Source organism: Eptesicus fuscus, chromosome 12 (genome assembly GCF_027574615.1).
Source record: "Eptesicus fuscus isolate TK198812 chromosome 12, DD_ASM_mEF_20220401, whole genome shotgun sequence".
NCBI classification, from domain to species: Eukaryota; Metazoa; Chordata; class Mammalia; order Chiroptera; family Vespertilionidae; genus Eptesicus; species Eptesicus fuscus.
The window spans coordinates 52,216,469-52,233,975 of record NC_072484.1 but is presented as its reverse complement, the minus strand read 5'-3'; the positions used below and the strand labels follow the sequence as shown (position 1 = coordinate 52,233,975).

The 17,507-nt window shown below is 49.9% G+C and overlaps 1 protein-coding gene across 1 annotated transcript in view; it reads left to right on the top strand.

Annotated features, from left to right (window-relative positions):
- Window positions 1-17,507, top strand: part of MBP (myelin basic protein) — an 80,343-nt gene that overhangs the window by 22,351 nt on the left and 40,485 nt on the right. The window contains exon 3 of the mRNA XM_028139327.2: window positions 5,060-5,147. Within this exon, the coding sequence (XP_027995128.1) occupies window positions 5,060-5,147 (88 nt within the window). The remainder of the gene's footprint in view (window positions 1-5,059; window positions 5,148-17,507) is intronic.

Sequence of the window (17,507 nt, the reverse complement as noted above, 5' to 3'; positions counted from 1 at the left end):
TCACTCATCTATAGTCACAGAGCCTCTGGGCAGCGACTTCATGTGACCAAGGACACTTCCTGTGCCCTCTGACACCATACACACAGGCCGAGGAAGGAGTACCAGGGTTGAAATCATCTCTGTGAGATTTGTACTTTTCTTCTGGGGTCCTCAGTGTTGAGTAGCAAGCATTTTCTCAGCCTTTATTTATAAATCCATTCACGTTCATCACTCTAGCCAGAAGTAGAGTTAACCAGTCTAGCCGTTAGAGAGAAGAGTCAAAGCCTTCCAAAATTTTAATTTCCCACATTTCAAAAGCCAATCCTGGGCCTTGGCACTGAGCCCCACGCAGGCTCCACAGAGGTCTGGCTGCCAGCATGGGCGGGAAGGATCCTGCTCCTCCATGTCATTGCCCCCCTGAGACACGTGCCCAGCCAAAAGCCACTGGGTCCTGGCTGTTGAGTGCAGATGTTGCTGTTTTTTAATGGCTTTTATTGAAATAGAATTCACATAACATAAGATGTACTCATTCAAAATGTATAAATCCATGTGGGTTTTTTGGCATATTCATAGGATTATGCAACCATCACAGCAATCTAATTTTATAACATTTATTCATCCCTCAGAGAAACCCTCCTGCCCATTAACAGTCACCACCCACCCCCTACCCCACCCGACTCCCCAGGCCGACTCAACCACTAATGTGCTTGCAGTCTCTATAGACTTGCCTGTTTTGGACACTTCATATATGCGTAATCATGCACATATGTGGTTTTTTTGTGTGTCTGGCTTCTTTCCTGGAGCATCATGTTCTCAGTGTTCATCCACATTGTAGTACACGTCAGTGCTTCATTCTTTTTCGTTGCTGAGTAACATTCCATCCTAGGAATTTACCCTTTCATTACTTGGTGGACATTGGAGTTGTTTCCACCTGTTGGTATTATGAAGAATGCTGCTAACAACATCCATGTGTAATGTTTTGTGTGGACATATGTTTTCATTTCTCTTGGGCATATGCCTGGGGGTGGATTTGATGAGTCACATGGTACTTCTAGGCTGAACTTTGAGCGCCACCAGACTGTTTCCACAATGGTCTCCCACTGTATTGGCTGATGAGTGTTTTGACTTCCGCACATCCTCGCCTATGATTCTTATTACAGTCTTTTTTATTGTATCCACCCTAGTGGTGTGAAGTGGGACCTCAGCCTGGTTCCATTTGCATTTTCTTAACGGATAACGATGTTGAGCATCTGTTACGTGCTTACTGGCCATTTGTGTATCTTCTTTGGAGACATGTCTGTTCAGAGTCTTTGCCCATGTTTTGAATTGGGTGGTTTGTTTTTCTTTGTTGAGTTGTAGGGGCACTTTACATATGCCGGACACTAGACCTTTATCGGGCGCACAATCTGCAAATACTTCCTCCGGTTCTCTGAGCAGTGGTTTCGCGCTCTCGGTGGTGTCCGTTGAAGCACGACGGTTTCTGATTTTGAAGTCCAGCCTTCCAGAACGTCTTCTGCTGCTTGTGCTTTAAGAGCATATCTAAGGCTCACGTCTGAGAAACCGTTACGGAGGCAGCACTGGGTTTCATGACTCAGTTCCTTCTGATTCCCACCCTCAGTCAGTCTCTAATCCTTGTCATGCTGTCCCTGCTCTCCAATTGTTCTTTTAAAAGTAGCGTTTTGATGACTTATATGTGTCTTTATGAAAAGTACACAAATAAGTGGATTTGTAGGTTTTGCTTCCTTTCTGATGCTTCCCTTTGTCTAGACCAGTGGCTCACAACCAGGATGGCCCTTCCCCACCCCGGGTGGGATATTTGCCAGCGTCCAGTTGTCACAGTGGCAGGGTGCACCAAGCCTTCGATGGGTAGAGATCAAAGATGCTGCTCAACATCCCACAACACGCAGGACAGCCTACACCATGACCAGGACTGACGCAGCCCAGAACGTCACCAATGCCAATGTCAAGAGGTCTGGGCTGTACAGGCCACGGCTGCCCGTGCATGGACGTGTCCCCGTCCTGCCCTGACCCTGCGTGAGGGGAGACATGGCTTCACAATGAGCCCGTTCACATGATCCCAGTCTTCATGTCTTTTCATGTTCTTTACTTTGATCCCGAAAGCTTTCAATGTTTTGCTAGAATCCTTTGTTACTTATCCAAACCCAGCTTACAGCAAGAATAATTCTGTTTTTTAAGAAACAAACCAAAAATGCTGAGTAATAAGCTCTACATTGTAAGAAGAGTTTTTATTATACCACACACACACACACACACACACACACAGTTGGACTGAGATTTGACCCCAAACACAGGCCATGCAAAAGGAGGGTGACCCTGCCCCCTGCATCCCAGGCAGGGTCCCCGACTCACTGGATCTTCTCCCTTGGGACCCCTGATGCCCTAGAACAGTGGGAAGAGCCTGACTCCCCTCTCCCGAGGCCGTTCAGTCCAGCTGGGATCTCTGGTTTGAACTAATTCAATTTCCTCTGGATCCAATGGAAGTAAGTCCTCCCTGAGAGCAGACGCTCGCCTGGCTGTGATGGACACCCTGCCGGCTGCCTGGGGGCTCTGAGTGCCTCTTTGCAGATAATATTTATTGTCCTGACCATACCAGAGGAGGCATTTGAAAGGCACTGTTGTTGTGTTTTTTTTGTGTTTTTTTTTTTTAAGAAATGCAGGAAATATCCACTCCTCTATTTAAAGAGAATTTACAAACCCTTCCAACACTAAAGTCGACAAACTCCATCCCATGGTTTCCTGTTCAGGTTGGTGCATGGAACCAGTGAAGATGACAAAGGCTGTGAGCTCAGCTTGCGCCCAAGATGCACGGAGGGAGAGGCCTTGGGCCCATTGAGGAGTCGTGGGGTGGAACAGGGCTGCACTGCACTCTGGGTAGTGACAGGAGGGGCACCAGACAGGCATAAGGAGGGGGGATGGGGTGGACACCAAACACGCGGTGGGGTTTGAACGCTGTGCTACTCCAGGGCTCATCCTCTAAGCAAAGAACGGATCAACCAAACAAGACATGTTCATCACACAGGAACGAAAACTGTTGAGTAAAAAATAAAGTACTGGGGATACAGCAAACTACTTAATTTATAGTGATTATTATGTCAATGCTATTGAATAATAAATTATATCTCTATTAGAAAATATTTTTAAATCTACCTTAATTATAAGAATTTTTTCTCATTGCATGTTCCCCTAAAATGATTATGGAAAAGTAAGTGGACTCTTACTAGGTCAGCCCTCACATACTTAGGCTGATGGATGGGAAAATTGGCACAAACATTTTGAAGAGAAAAACCATAATGGCTTCGAATGAATTTACCTAGTAGACACTGGCAGCCACAGACACATTTGGGAATGAGGACACTTGGGACAATGACACTCTGGGGTTCCTGGGTCATGGGGCCGGGCCCTCAGTTCTTGGTTGTGTACCTGAGTGTTTACAACTTGTGGGAAGCTTTTATTTCTTTATCAGGAAGATTCCATTGCATTTGACACACATCATCTTGGTGGTGTTTGTTTTGCTTGTAGACAGTTTGCTTATTAAAAATGTGTTAGTCACAAGGATATTTTTATGTTCACGGGATAGCAGCAGTGTCAGGTCTCAGGAACAAGCTTCTTGTTTGAACAGAAATTAGTCACTAGATTTCCGCGGGCAACACGTACTTCCCCTGTCCAACCCACCATGTGCACAACACTGATATTGAGGGATAAGACCCGAGGTGGGGGTGAAGCTTGAGGTCCTGCCCCTCACCTCCACTCTGGGCCCCGCCTGAGGCTGCTCTAGGTTAGGTGGACGCTGTGTGGCTACTGGACAGACATCCGCACAGGGCGGGTAAGATGCAGGTGCCTCTGCCTCTCCGGCCTGAGCCATGCACCTGGGAGGCTGGAACCCCATGACCAACCTCCATCCTTTGCTTTAACTTCCAGCTTTTACTCTGAACCTGAAATGCCCTCCCCTCGGAGACTCACCATTACTTACCACTAAGGAGGAAAAAACACTCCCCGTTCTCATTGGAAGACGCGATAGGTTGGAAGGGGTGACCTAGTAGATGCTAAAGCACAAAAAAATTACATCCACAGTGATTATACTTGTAGCTACATGATAATTATTAATTAGTCCTCAAATAAAATTATTATTTTGTACTTAGTGAAGAATATGACTGATATCGGCATAGAAGCCAGATGTGAAACAAAAACGTGTGAAAGAATGTATAGCTGACGAAAGAAACTATCAGGAAATTCTGTTCCCAGTTGCACTCTCTTCTAAAATTAAACAGGTAGATATGAAACCATGTCTCTTAACCCACCTTTGGTGCCCGCTGCCAAAACAGAAATTGTCTATTAGGATAAAACTGAACCGTTTTCTCTCCAGCACATGCTGGGTGCCAGGCACTGTGAGGTTTGGGGACAGAAAGGTGCATAAGGCAAGGTCCCCATTCTTAACGAACGTTCAGTGTCACAGGGAGAAAGGAATAAAGAAACAGGGTGTCTGTGACCATGTCAGATCTCCGGGGTAGGGGGTCAGGAAGGACACTGGACACAGGAAAGCCACTGAGGGGACCTGGCCGGGTGGGGTCAGAGTTCCCAGACCTCTGCCTTCTCCAGGCGCCAGAGGCAGCCGAGGGGAGCTCCAGGCAGGGGGAACAGCAGGTGTTTGTGGCTTGTCCTCTAAGGACGGCTGTGGCTGTCTGCCCCAGCTCCCAGGGGGGTCCCTGCCTGTCCCACATCCCCAGCAACACTGAGAAATGTTTTCAACTCGGTCAGTGTGTTAGAAAAACAGGGTTGGGGTGAGGGTCGGCTCATTACTTTATCGGGGATGATATTCAGTTTCTTTTGTATGAAAGTATATGCCCTGGAACAGGAGAAGGCCTCGTGCTCGGGCCGAGAAAAGAAGCGGGAGCTCAGGATCCTCTATGGTAAATCCGCCTGAGCCAGGACTGAGCAATGGAACTGGGACTGTTCCGGACCCGAGGACGGACGTGGGGATGTGGCCTTCGGCTCCAGAACCATGAGGACAGAAGCGCGGTACATTATTTTGATGATAAAACACTTTTGTTTTGTTTTCCAGGAGGGTGAAGCCTCCAGAGGGGAGTCTGAGAAAAAGAGGAACCTCCGAGAACTCTCCCGGGAGCCCTCGGGGGACAGCGACGTGTTTGGTACGTGACACACTGACTGGGAGCGGTGGTTTCATAGGACGGCCACGTGCAAATGCACTGTCACCCCGGAAGGTTTAGTTTCTCTAGTTACCTGGGCGATCTGTGCATCTGCTGTCCTTATTGACAGCGCGACTAGACTCTCGGGAGGCGGGGGAGGTGAGCCCTTCCTCACCTCACAATCCTCTCCCGCCCTGACCGCCCGGGGCCCGGGATCCGTCCCCATCTGCTGCTAGCTTGTTTGGTTTTATTTTGCGTGGAATTTCCTGATTTTCCACTCTGTGCGATATTTCTAGAAGTTACTAGTTCTTGTGTGTGGGCATTTGAAAGCCGAACACTGCCCATAAAAAATCACTAACGAGGAAGTGAAATTGGCCCAAAGCCTAGATACTATGGTGGTTATTTTAACTACAAAGAACGACTTGACTCGAGGTGTTGGGAAGTAACCGTTTCCTATAAAACTGCGTGTTCGTGGTGCCCCAGGGACAAAAGTTGCCTTTACGTGTAGTCCTCTCTGCTGCCGGGGCAGAATGGACAGGTTCTCACGTGGTTTTCACGTGAAGGCTTTTGGCTCCACTGTGGCCTCATGACAGTGACACGCAGTGATTCACCTGGGACCCCATAGGTAGGCGGACACTCCAGAGATCTGCCTCGTATTCCTGAAGCAGTGAGAACAGGGCGGGGTGAAGCCTGGGGTCCGCCGGGTCTATCCAAGGGGAACAGAGCATGACATACATACACATATGTGTAACATAAATACCATGTAACGTGAACAAGGCCTGCAATAGGCCTTTCCCTTCATGATGAACATGGTACAAGTCCCACGGCTCTTTCAAAGGCAGCCCTCTGTCCCCTTCTCCAAAGATACATATTCGACTTGGAGAATTATTACCTCGAGTTGAATGTGCAAACCAATGGCAATGCAAGCATTCCAATATATTACAAACTCAGCTTTGTCTTTTTCTGGGAAGAATAAGCAGACTCTGCCTGTTTGATTTCCCGTGACTTCCCGGTGCTTGGAGCTTCGAGCTGCTCACACATCAGCTGGATGAGTGCACCCACACCTGCCATGCCACCTCCACGGCACCTCCGTGGCATGCACAGCCCATACTAGGTTAAGGTTGAGTCACAGCAGAGGGGAAGTGGGAGGATCTGACGATGTCCTCACTTCATGTGACCTTGAGCAAGATGGCCCAGATGCCTCGTAGGTTCCATCACTCTGCCCAACAACCCTGAGCGGTGCAGATGGGGAGGCCCCGCAGAGCTGCTGGCGTCTGCTTTTGAACCTGATAGTCCCCGTGCCTCATGCTCCCCTGGAAGCCAGAGAAATCCCCGTCTGCAGGTGCTGAGCCACCGCGGGAAAGGAGCTCAATAATCCCGGCTGCCCACCTCCCTGCATAGTCTTGGAAAATCTACGTGCGAATTCTCTTTAAATTATGGGAGTGTTCCACAAACGTCACTGAGAATGACAACAGGCCCCTCCCACTTTACAAAGTAAGGCCTTTTCTTGACCAAACAGAAACCCCCTGAATGTGATAGGGAGCCAAGCCTTCGTGATGTTCTCTGAGCCACGTGGGTCATCAGCATGCCTTTCACAATAATGTCCCAGCCCCTGCGATTCATTTTGCCCCCGTGTCAGGAGAATCGGGGGCCGTGAGAGAGAAGCAGGGGCCATTATCTATCACTGACTCATTGCTGCGGGTCACAGGCCTCCAGGTCTCAGTGTTGTACCTTCGACGGTCAGAGTCCTCCCTGAGAACCGAACTGGGGACCTTAGAGAGTGTGCAGCCGGGCTGAGGAGGGCTGGCGCAGGTGCTGCAGCCGCGTGCTCCAACTACAGGTTGCACAAGGAGCCCAGACACGCTTCTTCCTGGCCCTGCGAGGGCCAGCGCCCTCACTTACTCATCAATGCTCTCTAGAGTTTCGTTTACTTTTCCATTTCCTGGGAAAATCCCTCTGAAGGGTTGTTTCAGATCTAAGCAAACAACACACCAGGGCATGTTTAAAATCCCTTTCTGTGACTGGTTTTCTGACAGTGACACTCCAGGGCGGCTTTGCCTGGCTACCCAAGGACGAAGAGAACATTTTAAGGGTGTTGTCCAAGCTTTGGGGAAGCAGGTTGTTCTCTTTGGGGAAGCAGGTAGGCCCGTCACAGGCATTTTTTGAAGCTCACACCCAACACGTGACAGACACTGTTCTTGTCATTTGAAAACCAGGCAGGAAAGGCAGTGTCATGTCCCCGCCCTGCCCCTCCTGGTTCCCTAGTCATGGCTCTGTTCAGGTCAGTGAGGTCTCCCTCAGTTATGCTGACAGGAGAGCAGTCCCCAATAGAGGGCGCCCCTGCTCTTTCCAGAACCCCTGGGCTCCTTCCAGGGGGGACCCAGGTCTTCAGGTCAGAGCTGTAAGGATGGGCTTGTCCCACTGGAGGGGCAAGTGCAGGCCTACAGGGTCATGGGGAAGGACAGAAAGTACCGCCTCCCTGCTTCCGCTGATAGCATCTTACACGGCTCAATCCTGTGCAAAAATCAGGGCAAAATTCTACTGTAATCATTAGAAAATGTCCGCCAGTTCATTGCTCAAACAATGGAGCTAGAATTACCTCGCTGGTCCTGCGGCTCCAACAACAGAACAGCCCGTGAACTGCCACCTGCATGATGGTGAAAGGGGTGCCCGAGGGTAGAGGCCCCGCTCACTGCCTACACCCAGATGCGGGGCCTCTCTCAGAAACCCATCGAGACCTATAACAGTCTTTGTACAAACTTGGTATTTAATTATATGCATGTGCTGTTTTCTTCTTTTGCTTGATTTTCTGCTTTGAGGCTCATTTTCCTGAGGATGATGAGGTCACTGGGGCCTAGCCTGTGGCATCTGCAAGTGATGGGAGTGTTTGGGGGACACCAATTCACCCTGAATCTCTGTCCCCTTCTGTCCCTAAGACAACCTCTGCAAACTGTTGTATTCACAAGGTCCTGTACCTTGACCGTGTGTCCTGAGGCCCAAGCTCTTGACTAGTGAGAAGTTCTGCCTCTAGGCTACTGCTGAATAGATGATGTGCAAGCATGTGTGTGTGTGCAAGTGTGCATAGGGGGGTTGCATGTGTGCATGCACATGTGTGTGCACGTGTATGCAGGTGTGCACTGTGTGCATGTGTTGCGCATGTAGTGTGCGTGCATGCAAGTGCTCATGCGTGTGCATGTTTGTGCATGTGTGTGGTTGCATGTGCAATTGTGCTAACATGTTCATACATTTGTATGGGTGTATTTGCACACATGTGCATATAATAATCTTTCCACAGACAAAATATCTCTGACACTCTGTTGCTTTGTTCTTTGAATTATGAGATGCCAAGACTACTTTCACTCCAGTGTTTCCATAGAAACAGTGTCCATGGACATGGGTTGTTGGTGTTGGTGTACTGGTAGTTGTTCTGAGCTGTAAACATGATCCCACATGTTGATGAAACCAGGACCATGCTGTCCCTGTGGGTTGAGCAGTCTGCTCCCCACTAAGGAGCTCCATCCCCTGAGTCCTCAAATGTACGTCTCTGCCCTTCCGATGCCCCTGATGAGAGGACCAACCTGAAGATGTCCCCAGTGACCACACAGACAGGTGGGGACTCTGGCTGGGCAGTGTCCTTGCAAACACCAGAGGCCCTGCCAGCATCCCCACTCCCTGAGGCCACACTGACCTGTCACGGGGGAAGCTGGTTCCTGGCTTCTGCTGTGCTTTCAACACTTCGGAAACAAAAGTCCCTTTTTCACATTCTAAAGAGAGACGGGAGGTGTCTCCAAGCAGGGTGTGGGCTCACACAAGCTCCCAGCACCTTCCCTGTGTCTCCACAGGTGAGATCAGGTGAGGAGGGGGTGCCCAGTTCAGGAAAGAGGCCGGGAGGTGGGCAGCACGGCTGTGTATTGGCAGAGAAGGCCCTGTGCCAGGAAGTGGGAGGGGCGGGGCTCGCCTGCTGTGTCCTAGGTTGGCAGAGCACACGCTGTCCCACTGGGTCCTGGACCGGATGAAGCTGTGGTCCAAAGGAGGCCATTTCCTGGGGTGGTGACTCAGCAGTGCACCCTGGGAGAGAGGAGGCCACTGCTGCCTGCCCTGTGTGCCCACCCGCAGGTCCTGGTCTTCAAAATGACATGTGCACTAGGGGTCACTTAAGGCCAACAGAGCCACAATGGGACAGCTGAGCAACCTCCAGAACAAAGCGATACAGACCTCACTAAGGCACAAGTGGCAGCTGTGATGGGCGTGGCCGGTGGGCAGTAGCCTGTCCCAGCTTGAGACCCAGTGAGAGCACCCACATTAGGTTTCCATCAGAAAAGTTACTATTTCTAATCTGACCCAACACCCAATGGAATTTGTCGTGTGGACTTGGGAGCTGCAGTGTGGCTGTGGGACTCTCTACTCCTGATTCTTCAGCCACCAAGTCCCCTGGGCTCGTCAGTGGCCAAGAGAAGGACAGTCCCTCCAGAGGGCCCAGTCCCGGGCAGGCAGCTCTCCTCACACCTCTCCCTGCTGAGTCCCCACCTCCACCCCCTGCAGTTTGGGAGGGGCCATAACCCATAACGAATTGGAATAAGTGAACTTGCTTCTCCAATGAATCCTTGAGTTGGTGAGCCACACCTCTCCTTCCTCTAAGAGCATCGCCATCAATATTTGCTAAACTGAAGAAACAAGTCTTTTAAAAGGAAAATAAGCCCTGGCCGGTATGGCCAGGTTGGGCATCTTTCCATGCACCAAAAAGCTGTCGGTTCAATTCCTGGTCAGGGCACATACCTAGGTTACAGGTTTGATCCCTGATGGGGGCATATACAGGAAGCAACCAATCAATGTTTCTCTCTCTGTGTGTCTCTCTCACCCCATCTCATCCCCTCTCTCTATAATGAGTCAAACATATCCTCACATGAGGATTTAAAAATTTAAAATAAGACAATCCCCAGCTCTGGTTCTAGCTGAATACAGCCCTGCTCACATACCTGCCCCAAGATGCATGGAGTCGCACCTGCCTTCAGAAATCAAAGGCTTTGGTCAGAATCAGGTCCCTGACTCTGCCCTGTGTCACTGCTGAGCCATCACAGTGTCACCACGCTCCATCAGTGCTATTGGGCCCTGATTCCCCCCGCACCTGTTCCGGCAGGTGACCTCGCAGCCCCTGAGCTGTGGAGACAGTGGCAGGAGGCTTTTAAAGCACACAATGGATGTGACACGCTCTTAGAATAATTTTATCATTAAGGATGTAAAGGCAATTTAGAGCTGCCTGTATCAGTCACCAGCAAGTGAAATGTAGGTAAATTGATGTAATTTTGGCACATTGAATCAGAATGTTTCATTAGGTAGATGTAGTGCATCCAGGCTGTTATTATTTCTCAGGGCTCAGTACAACCATTTTCTGATCCTATATATAATCCTATATAATAAAAGCCTAGTATACTAAGTGCATCTGGTCGTTTGGTTGTCTGTCCAACCAATCAAAGCATAATATGCTAATGATATGCTAAGGCCACTCAACCTCTTGCTATGATGTGCAGTGACCACCAGGAGGCAGATGCTCCAACCTGTAGGTTAGCTTGGTACTATGGTCCAGCCGATCAGGACTGAGCAAGGCAGGCCAAATATACCCTGAAGCCCTCCCACGGTCCCTCCTCAGCTGGCCAAGCTCCCGCATCCCTCTCCAGCCCCAATCATGCACCGGTGGGGTCCCTCAGCCTGGCCTGTGCCCTCTCTCAATCTGGGACCCCTCAGGGGGGCACATTGACTGTCAGGTGGTTCCATCCTATATAATAAAAGGCTAATATGCAAATCAACCAAACGGTGGAATGACCAATCACTATGATGCACACTGACTACCAGGGGGCAGACGCTTAACACAGGAGCTGCCCCCTGGTCATCAGTGTGCTCCCACAGGGGGAGTACCACTCAGCCAGAAGCCCTGAGCCGAGCTGACGGCTGGTGAGCACCTCCGCAGCAGCACTAAGGATGTCCGACTGCCAATGCCATCAGTCAGACCACCCCCGAGGGCTCCCAGACTGCGAGAGGTCACAGGCTGGGCTGAGGGAACCAGCACCGCCCCCCCTCCCCCACTGAGTGCATGAATTTTATACACCAGGCTTCTAGTTATAAATATTTTACATAAGAAGACACATCTGCCTTTCTCTCTCCCAGACACACTAACCGCAGTGACACTACCTGGATGGTTTAGTTTTAAATGTTATCTGATTTTATTAGAAAACTAGAGGCCTGGTACATGAAATACATGCATGGGGGGGGGTGTCCCTTCAGCCTAGCCTGCACCCTCTCCAATCTGGGACCCCTCGGGGGATGTCCAACTGCTGGGATCAGGCCTAAACCGGCAGTTGGACATCCCTCTCACAATCTGGGACCACTGGCTCCTAACTGCTCACCTGCCTACCTGCCTGATCGCCCTTAACTGCCCCCCCTGCCAGCCTGATCACCCCTAACTGCCTCCGCCTGCCGGGATCGGGCCTAAACTGGCAGTCGGACATCCCTCTCACAATCTGGGAATGCTGGCTCCTAACTGCTCACCTGCCTGCCTGCCTGATCGCCCTTAACTGCCCCCTTGCCAGCCTGATCACCCCTAACCGCCTTTGCCTGCCAGCCTGATCACCCTTAACTGCCCGCCCCCCCCCCCCCCCCCGCTGACCTGGTTGCCCCCAACTGCCCCCCTACTGGACTGGTCGCCCCCAACTGCTCCCCCCTTGCCAGCTTCATTGCCCCTCACTGCCCCCCTCTGCCAGCCTGGTTGCCCCTAACTGCCCCGGGCCCTGCTGGTCTGGTCACCCCTCACTGCCCCCCACCCCGGGCTTGGTCACCCCCAACTGTGCTCCCTGCTGGCCTTATCACCCTTCACTGCCCCATCTGCTGGCCTGGTCGCCCCTCACTGCCCCCTCTGCCAGCCTGGTCATCCCTCACTAACCCCCCTGCCAGCCTGGTCGCCCCACACAGCCTGCTGTTCAGTCGTTTGGTCATCCCTCACTAACACCCCTGCTGGCCTGATTGCCCCATGCAGCCTGCTGTTCAGTCATTACTGTGAGGGCGTCCTGACCAATTTGCCCATTACCCTTTTATTAGTGTAGATTTTACCTCTAGTTGAAACCTTTTTGTTTAAATTGCTTCAAAAAAGTGTGTCTTAGTGTTCCATTTCTTTCTCCTAGAAACTCTGTTACAAACCCAGATGGGGTGGGTGGTGGTACAACCTGTGGTCTGTAACTGGCAGGTGGCACAGCACGGAGACAGGATCTGCCACAGGTGCAGGGTCCAGGACCTTGAGGGGACCGGACAGTGCTCCCTCACACTGATGCGGCTCCTGCTCCTGAGATGCCAGGGACCAGACCAGGGGGGCCCTGTGGGAGGGTGCCCGTCTGCCCAAGAGCAGAGACAGCCCCAGCACAGTGACATGGAACTGGACACACTGGCACACTCACACAATGTGCACAGTTACTGACACGCACTCACATATACACGGATACACTCATATACACACTCTCACACATGAAGGAAGGGTGGGAGAGTGGGGAGGGACCACCTGGGCCCCTTGGTGGTGTCATCTCCTCTCCTCACTGTGCAGGGCAGCCTGACGCCCTTGGAGGGAGGTCGCTGCTTGTCTGCAGGGGCAGCTGGAGGGACACAGTGTTTTGTCTGGTCACCACAGCCCTGCCCAGTTGCTGCCGTAACGAAGATTAAAGGGAGTTAGTGACTGGTGAGCTCGCAGGGTGACGTCTTCTCCCGTGTGCTCAGGCAGCACCTTGTCACTGTGGTTTTCTGTGACATGATTGGACAGGAGGCCCCTCGGGTGTCCCCTCAGGAGAGACAGGGCCTGGTTCTGGCTTTGTGGGCGCGTTGTTCCAGAGGACACTGCCAATCCCCAGGCGTCTTACTCACCTTCATTAAAACCGACTTAGGAAAATACATACCTGCGATCCTGTTGATCAGGGAGCCAGGCTGGGGGTGTTGAGGGAACAACGGAGAGAGTGGCAGCATCAAGGCAGCTGCCACGAGGGCCAGGGAGGGCAGGGGCCGGGCTGGCTGGGCCCCCGGGGTGGACAGTGAGGGACGTGGCAGGTCGCTCAGAAGGGGTGACATGACCCCGAAGCCCTGTGCTCCTGGTCCTCAGGCTTCAGTAATGCCCTTTTAAAGGTTGGGGTGCCTGGGTGACCACTGAACTTGGCCCCACAAAGACATCCCTCTGGAATGGCCCAACACTGGCATAAATTCACCAAAAGTTGGCATTTCTAAGCCATGTATTCAGTGGTGCCCACAAGGTGTGCCTGTAGCCCAGTCCCCCGTCACCAGGCAGGAACTGCGCCTGAGAACAGAGAACTAACACTGAGGCGAGACCCGGCTTCCACGCACTTTTGCAGGGGAACGTACATCATTCGCCATTTGCACTATCCATAGAGAGCTATTTCTGTGTTCCTTCAGAATTATTTAAAAATTGTTTTTAGTGTCAATTGGTTTTTGTTTTTGTTTTTACAACGCTTCTCTCTCCAGTGGGCTACGTGGGCCGGGACAGTATCCTGATTCAGGAGCTGGAGAGTCTGGAGGTGTCTCTGTGGAACAGCAATGGTTTTGAGACAGGTCACTTCTTGCAGCCAGGAGAGGGAAAGGATATGGGGACAATGGAAGCCTGTAATTTTGGTTGTTGCCGTTGTTGTTCTATAAGGATCTCAGCGACTTAGCACAAATGAAAGCAGGGCTTGTTCCCAAGGCTACGGTAGCGAGCTTCATTTGGGGAGTTTAGTGGTCATTGTCACCCAGTGATGGGAGCTGCTCGCACACCTGCCTGTGTGGAGGCAGGACTGTGTAGCAGTGGATACCATTGTGTCACTACTGACTACCAGTGGGCAGACCTGAGCCAACATCCTCAAACGGGCAGAGAATTCATTCCAAACCAATAGGCATCACTTCAGGTCCCACCAAGCCACCTCGCGTAGCTTTTCACTCTCAACATGCAGAACTTCCAAAGAGACAGAAATTAAAGCCAGCCTTTCTTCACATCACAACGCCAAGCAACCGCTCAGCCCATTACAATGCACAAAGAGATGAAAAGCTTCATCCCCACCCCCAAGGAGACATCTGATTGGTTGTGTTGCTCTTATGTCAATCAGGGGCAAAGCAGATATACAGTCCTTAGTTCATCCTAGCTTGAGGCCTGTGTTTGTGGCTAGAGTGTTTCATGCCTGCGGCACATAAAGATAGATGATAGATAGATACTTCATCCCCAATAAAACACTTTTTGATGAAAACGTTTCATGCACCACATGGAAAATGGAAACTTGGGACTTTGTTCCCATTCAGGAAAAATAGGACTTTGCAACTCACTGCAGCCTTGCTGTGAGCGATCCTGGCCTTGGGAGATCCGAACTGAGCAGGACAGTGACACTAACCCAGTACCCTAGAGTACCTGCTGCAGTGCCTGATAGATGGATGACATTTAGTGAGTCAGAAACCGGGACCACTTGGAAATTACCCAGGATTTGTAGAAAATAACATAAAATTGTTTCTGATTAAAATTTACAATGTTGAAGAGAGTTTCAAGGAGAATTTTTCTTCCATTTTGGAGAACTTGGCAATACACACACATCCTTACATATGTGTATATGACTTTATCATGACATGCAAATGTTGACTTTCTATCCTAATATATAAAGAGCCAGGGTCCATCACAACCTAAAATTCTGGACGGACAACCGAACAACAGGTTAGGGTCCCAGCTGGCGTGGTGGGAGTCAGTCCTGGGTCCCGGCCGCCCACGGTGCGACAGCGGGAGGGAGCTGTGGGAACAGAGCCATGCTGCCATCGGACTGGCCTCTGGGTCCTTCACCCCACCCACAGGCTCTGGGGAACCAGAGCCATGCTATGATCTGGGAATCTTGGTCCCTCCCCCTGCCCGCAGGCTCTGGGGAACCAGAGCCATGCTGCGATGGGACTGGACCCTACCCAAGGGGTCTCGGATTGTGAGAGCTTGCAGGCTGGGCTGAGAGACACCCCCTCCACCACGAGTGCACGAATTTTTGTGCACCTGGCCTCTAGTATATGATAATTTTCTTGTGAAATTATCAATCTATTTGATATTCTTTTTTTTTTAATCCTCACCTGAGAATATTTTTATTCCATTGATTTTTAGAAAGTGGAAGGGAAGGAGGAAAGGGGAGGGAGGGAGGGAGAGAGAGAAACATTGACGTGAAAGAGATTGGTTGACTCCTGCACATGCCCTGACTGGGGCCAGGAATCGAACTTGAGACCCCTTGGCCTGAGAGCTGATACTCTTAACCACTGAGCCAACCCAGCCATGGCTATTTACAGTTCTTGCAATAAAACATAAAAAATATATTATTGGATGCCAAAACCGGTTTGGCTCAGTGGATAGAGCGTCGGTCTGCGGACTGAAAGGTCCCAGGTTCGATTCTGGTCAAGGGCATGTACATTGGTTGCGGGCACATCCCCGGTGGGGGGTGTGCAGGAGGCAGCTAGTCGATGTTTCTCTCTCATCGATGTTTCTAGCTCTCTATCCCTCTCCCTTCCTCTCTGTAAAAAAAACAACAATAAAATATATTTAAAAAATATATATATATTATTGGAGCCCGGCCAGTGTGACTCAATGGTTGAATGTCAACCTATGAACGAGGAGATCATGGTTTGATTTCCATTCAGGGCATATGCCCGGGTTGTGGGCTCGATCCTCAGTGTAGGGTGTGCAAGGAGGCAGCTGATCAATGATTCTCTCTCATCATTGAAGTTTCTCCCTTCCTCTTTGAAATCAATAAAATTATATTTTTTAAAAGATTATTATAAGTACCCATTGTGATTAAGTTAGAATTTTCATAAATAAATCTTCTAAGGTATCTATCTCCACTAGATGAGTAAACAGGGAATATTTTCCATTTCTTTAGTCAGATACTTTATAAAGTGTAAATGTGTGTGATTATATGATCATGAAAAATTATCTCAGAATGATTCTCAAAAAAGAAAATAAAAAACACCCCCTCCCCACCCAAAAAAAACACCATCTAAGATATTAGTATATACACTTTGCTAAAACAGTATATACCTAGAAATAGTTAAAGCAGCAGATAAAGAGATATTTATATTTTTATAAATATCTCGGAATGTCTCCTTTATCCCCATGTATCTAATTATTACACCATCTTTTCTCAATCTAAAAACTCATGTTTTACTGCCTGAGGATTTTTTGTAAGTATTTCACTGAATACTCATTTACTTAAAGAGTTTTCAAGTTATTTTTACCCTTAAAGGATCGCAGTGGCTGCCGCTGGCTGGTACCGGCTGCGCCGCAGGGCACCTCCTCGGTGCTGGGACCAGCTGTGAAAAGCAGGCATTGTGTGCAGGCCCCGTCCCCACTCCAGACCTTTGACACCATTGTTCCTGTGGCTCCCGGGCACACAGTGCTGCAGTTCAGCTCTGCCACTGTCCCCAAGAAAAGATCTGAACGTGACCCTCCCTTGACTAAAACACCCAAGAGTCAATGTATGGATGAAGTTTTACCTGGGGACCCATGGATTATGCCTGTCCTGCAGCACAGAGCACATAGACGGTGACTGTTGCTGACCCTTTTCCCAGGTAGCCAATGATGAAAAGATCCTCTGAATACTTACAAAGGAGCAGAAATGTTTGTAGACGTGTGATGGTTAAACTTGATACTACGTTTTAGCTAAGAGAGGGGACCCCAGTCAAAATGAGTTAAATCTGGACCCCTGCTCCCGGTTCATTTGATGCCAGCAAATGCCAAGGCGAGACGACCCGTTGCCCAGTGTCGAGCTTCTGGAATGTGTGCCTTTGGCCGGCGTAGGAAAGCATACCGCTTTCTGCTCACCCTCCTCTCCTTACTTTGCAAAAATTGCAGGTAGATGTTAAACATTCATGCACTTGGCATGCACGAATTCCAACAAGGTCACAGAAAGTGACAGTTATTTCCGTTTGACTATGACACATTTTTTCTTTATCTCTGCAGCGTCAGCTCCAGCTCGGACTTATTTTTGTGGCCCTGGGATCACGAGAAATATCACATCTTTTTCCTGGTTACAAATGAATCATATTGGTTCTTTGGTTTTTTGCAAGACTTTCAGTGGCAATTCTTCCAAAACACATTATTATTATGTGATTATTCAGAATTGAAAGGAAAGAAAAAAGATAATATGAGAAAATTCTAACACTCAGTTCTTGAAGTTGTACAGGATATATGTGAAGGACAGGGTAACTGCATTTCCTCTGTGTAACTGGGGTTTTATTATTTACTAAAGGCCCAGTGCACAAAATTCCTGCACAGAGGGGGCGCTCAGCCCAGCCTGCATCATCCTCTCACAGTCCAGGAGCCCTTGGGGGATG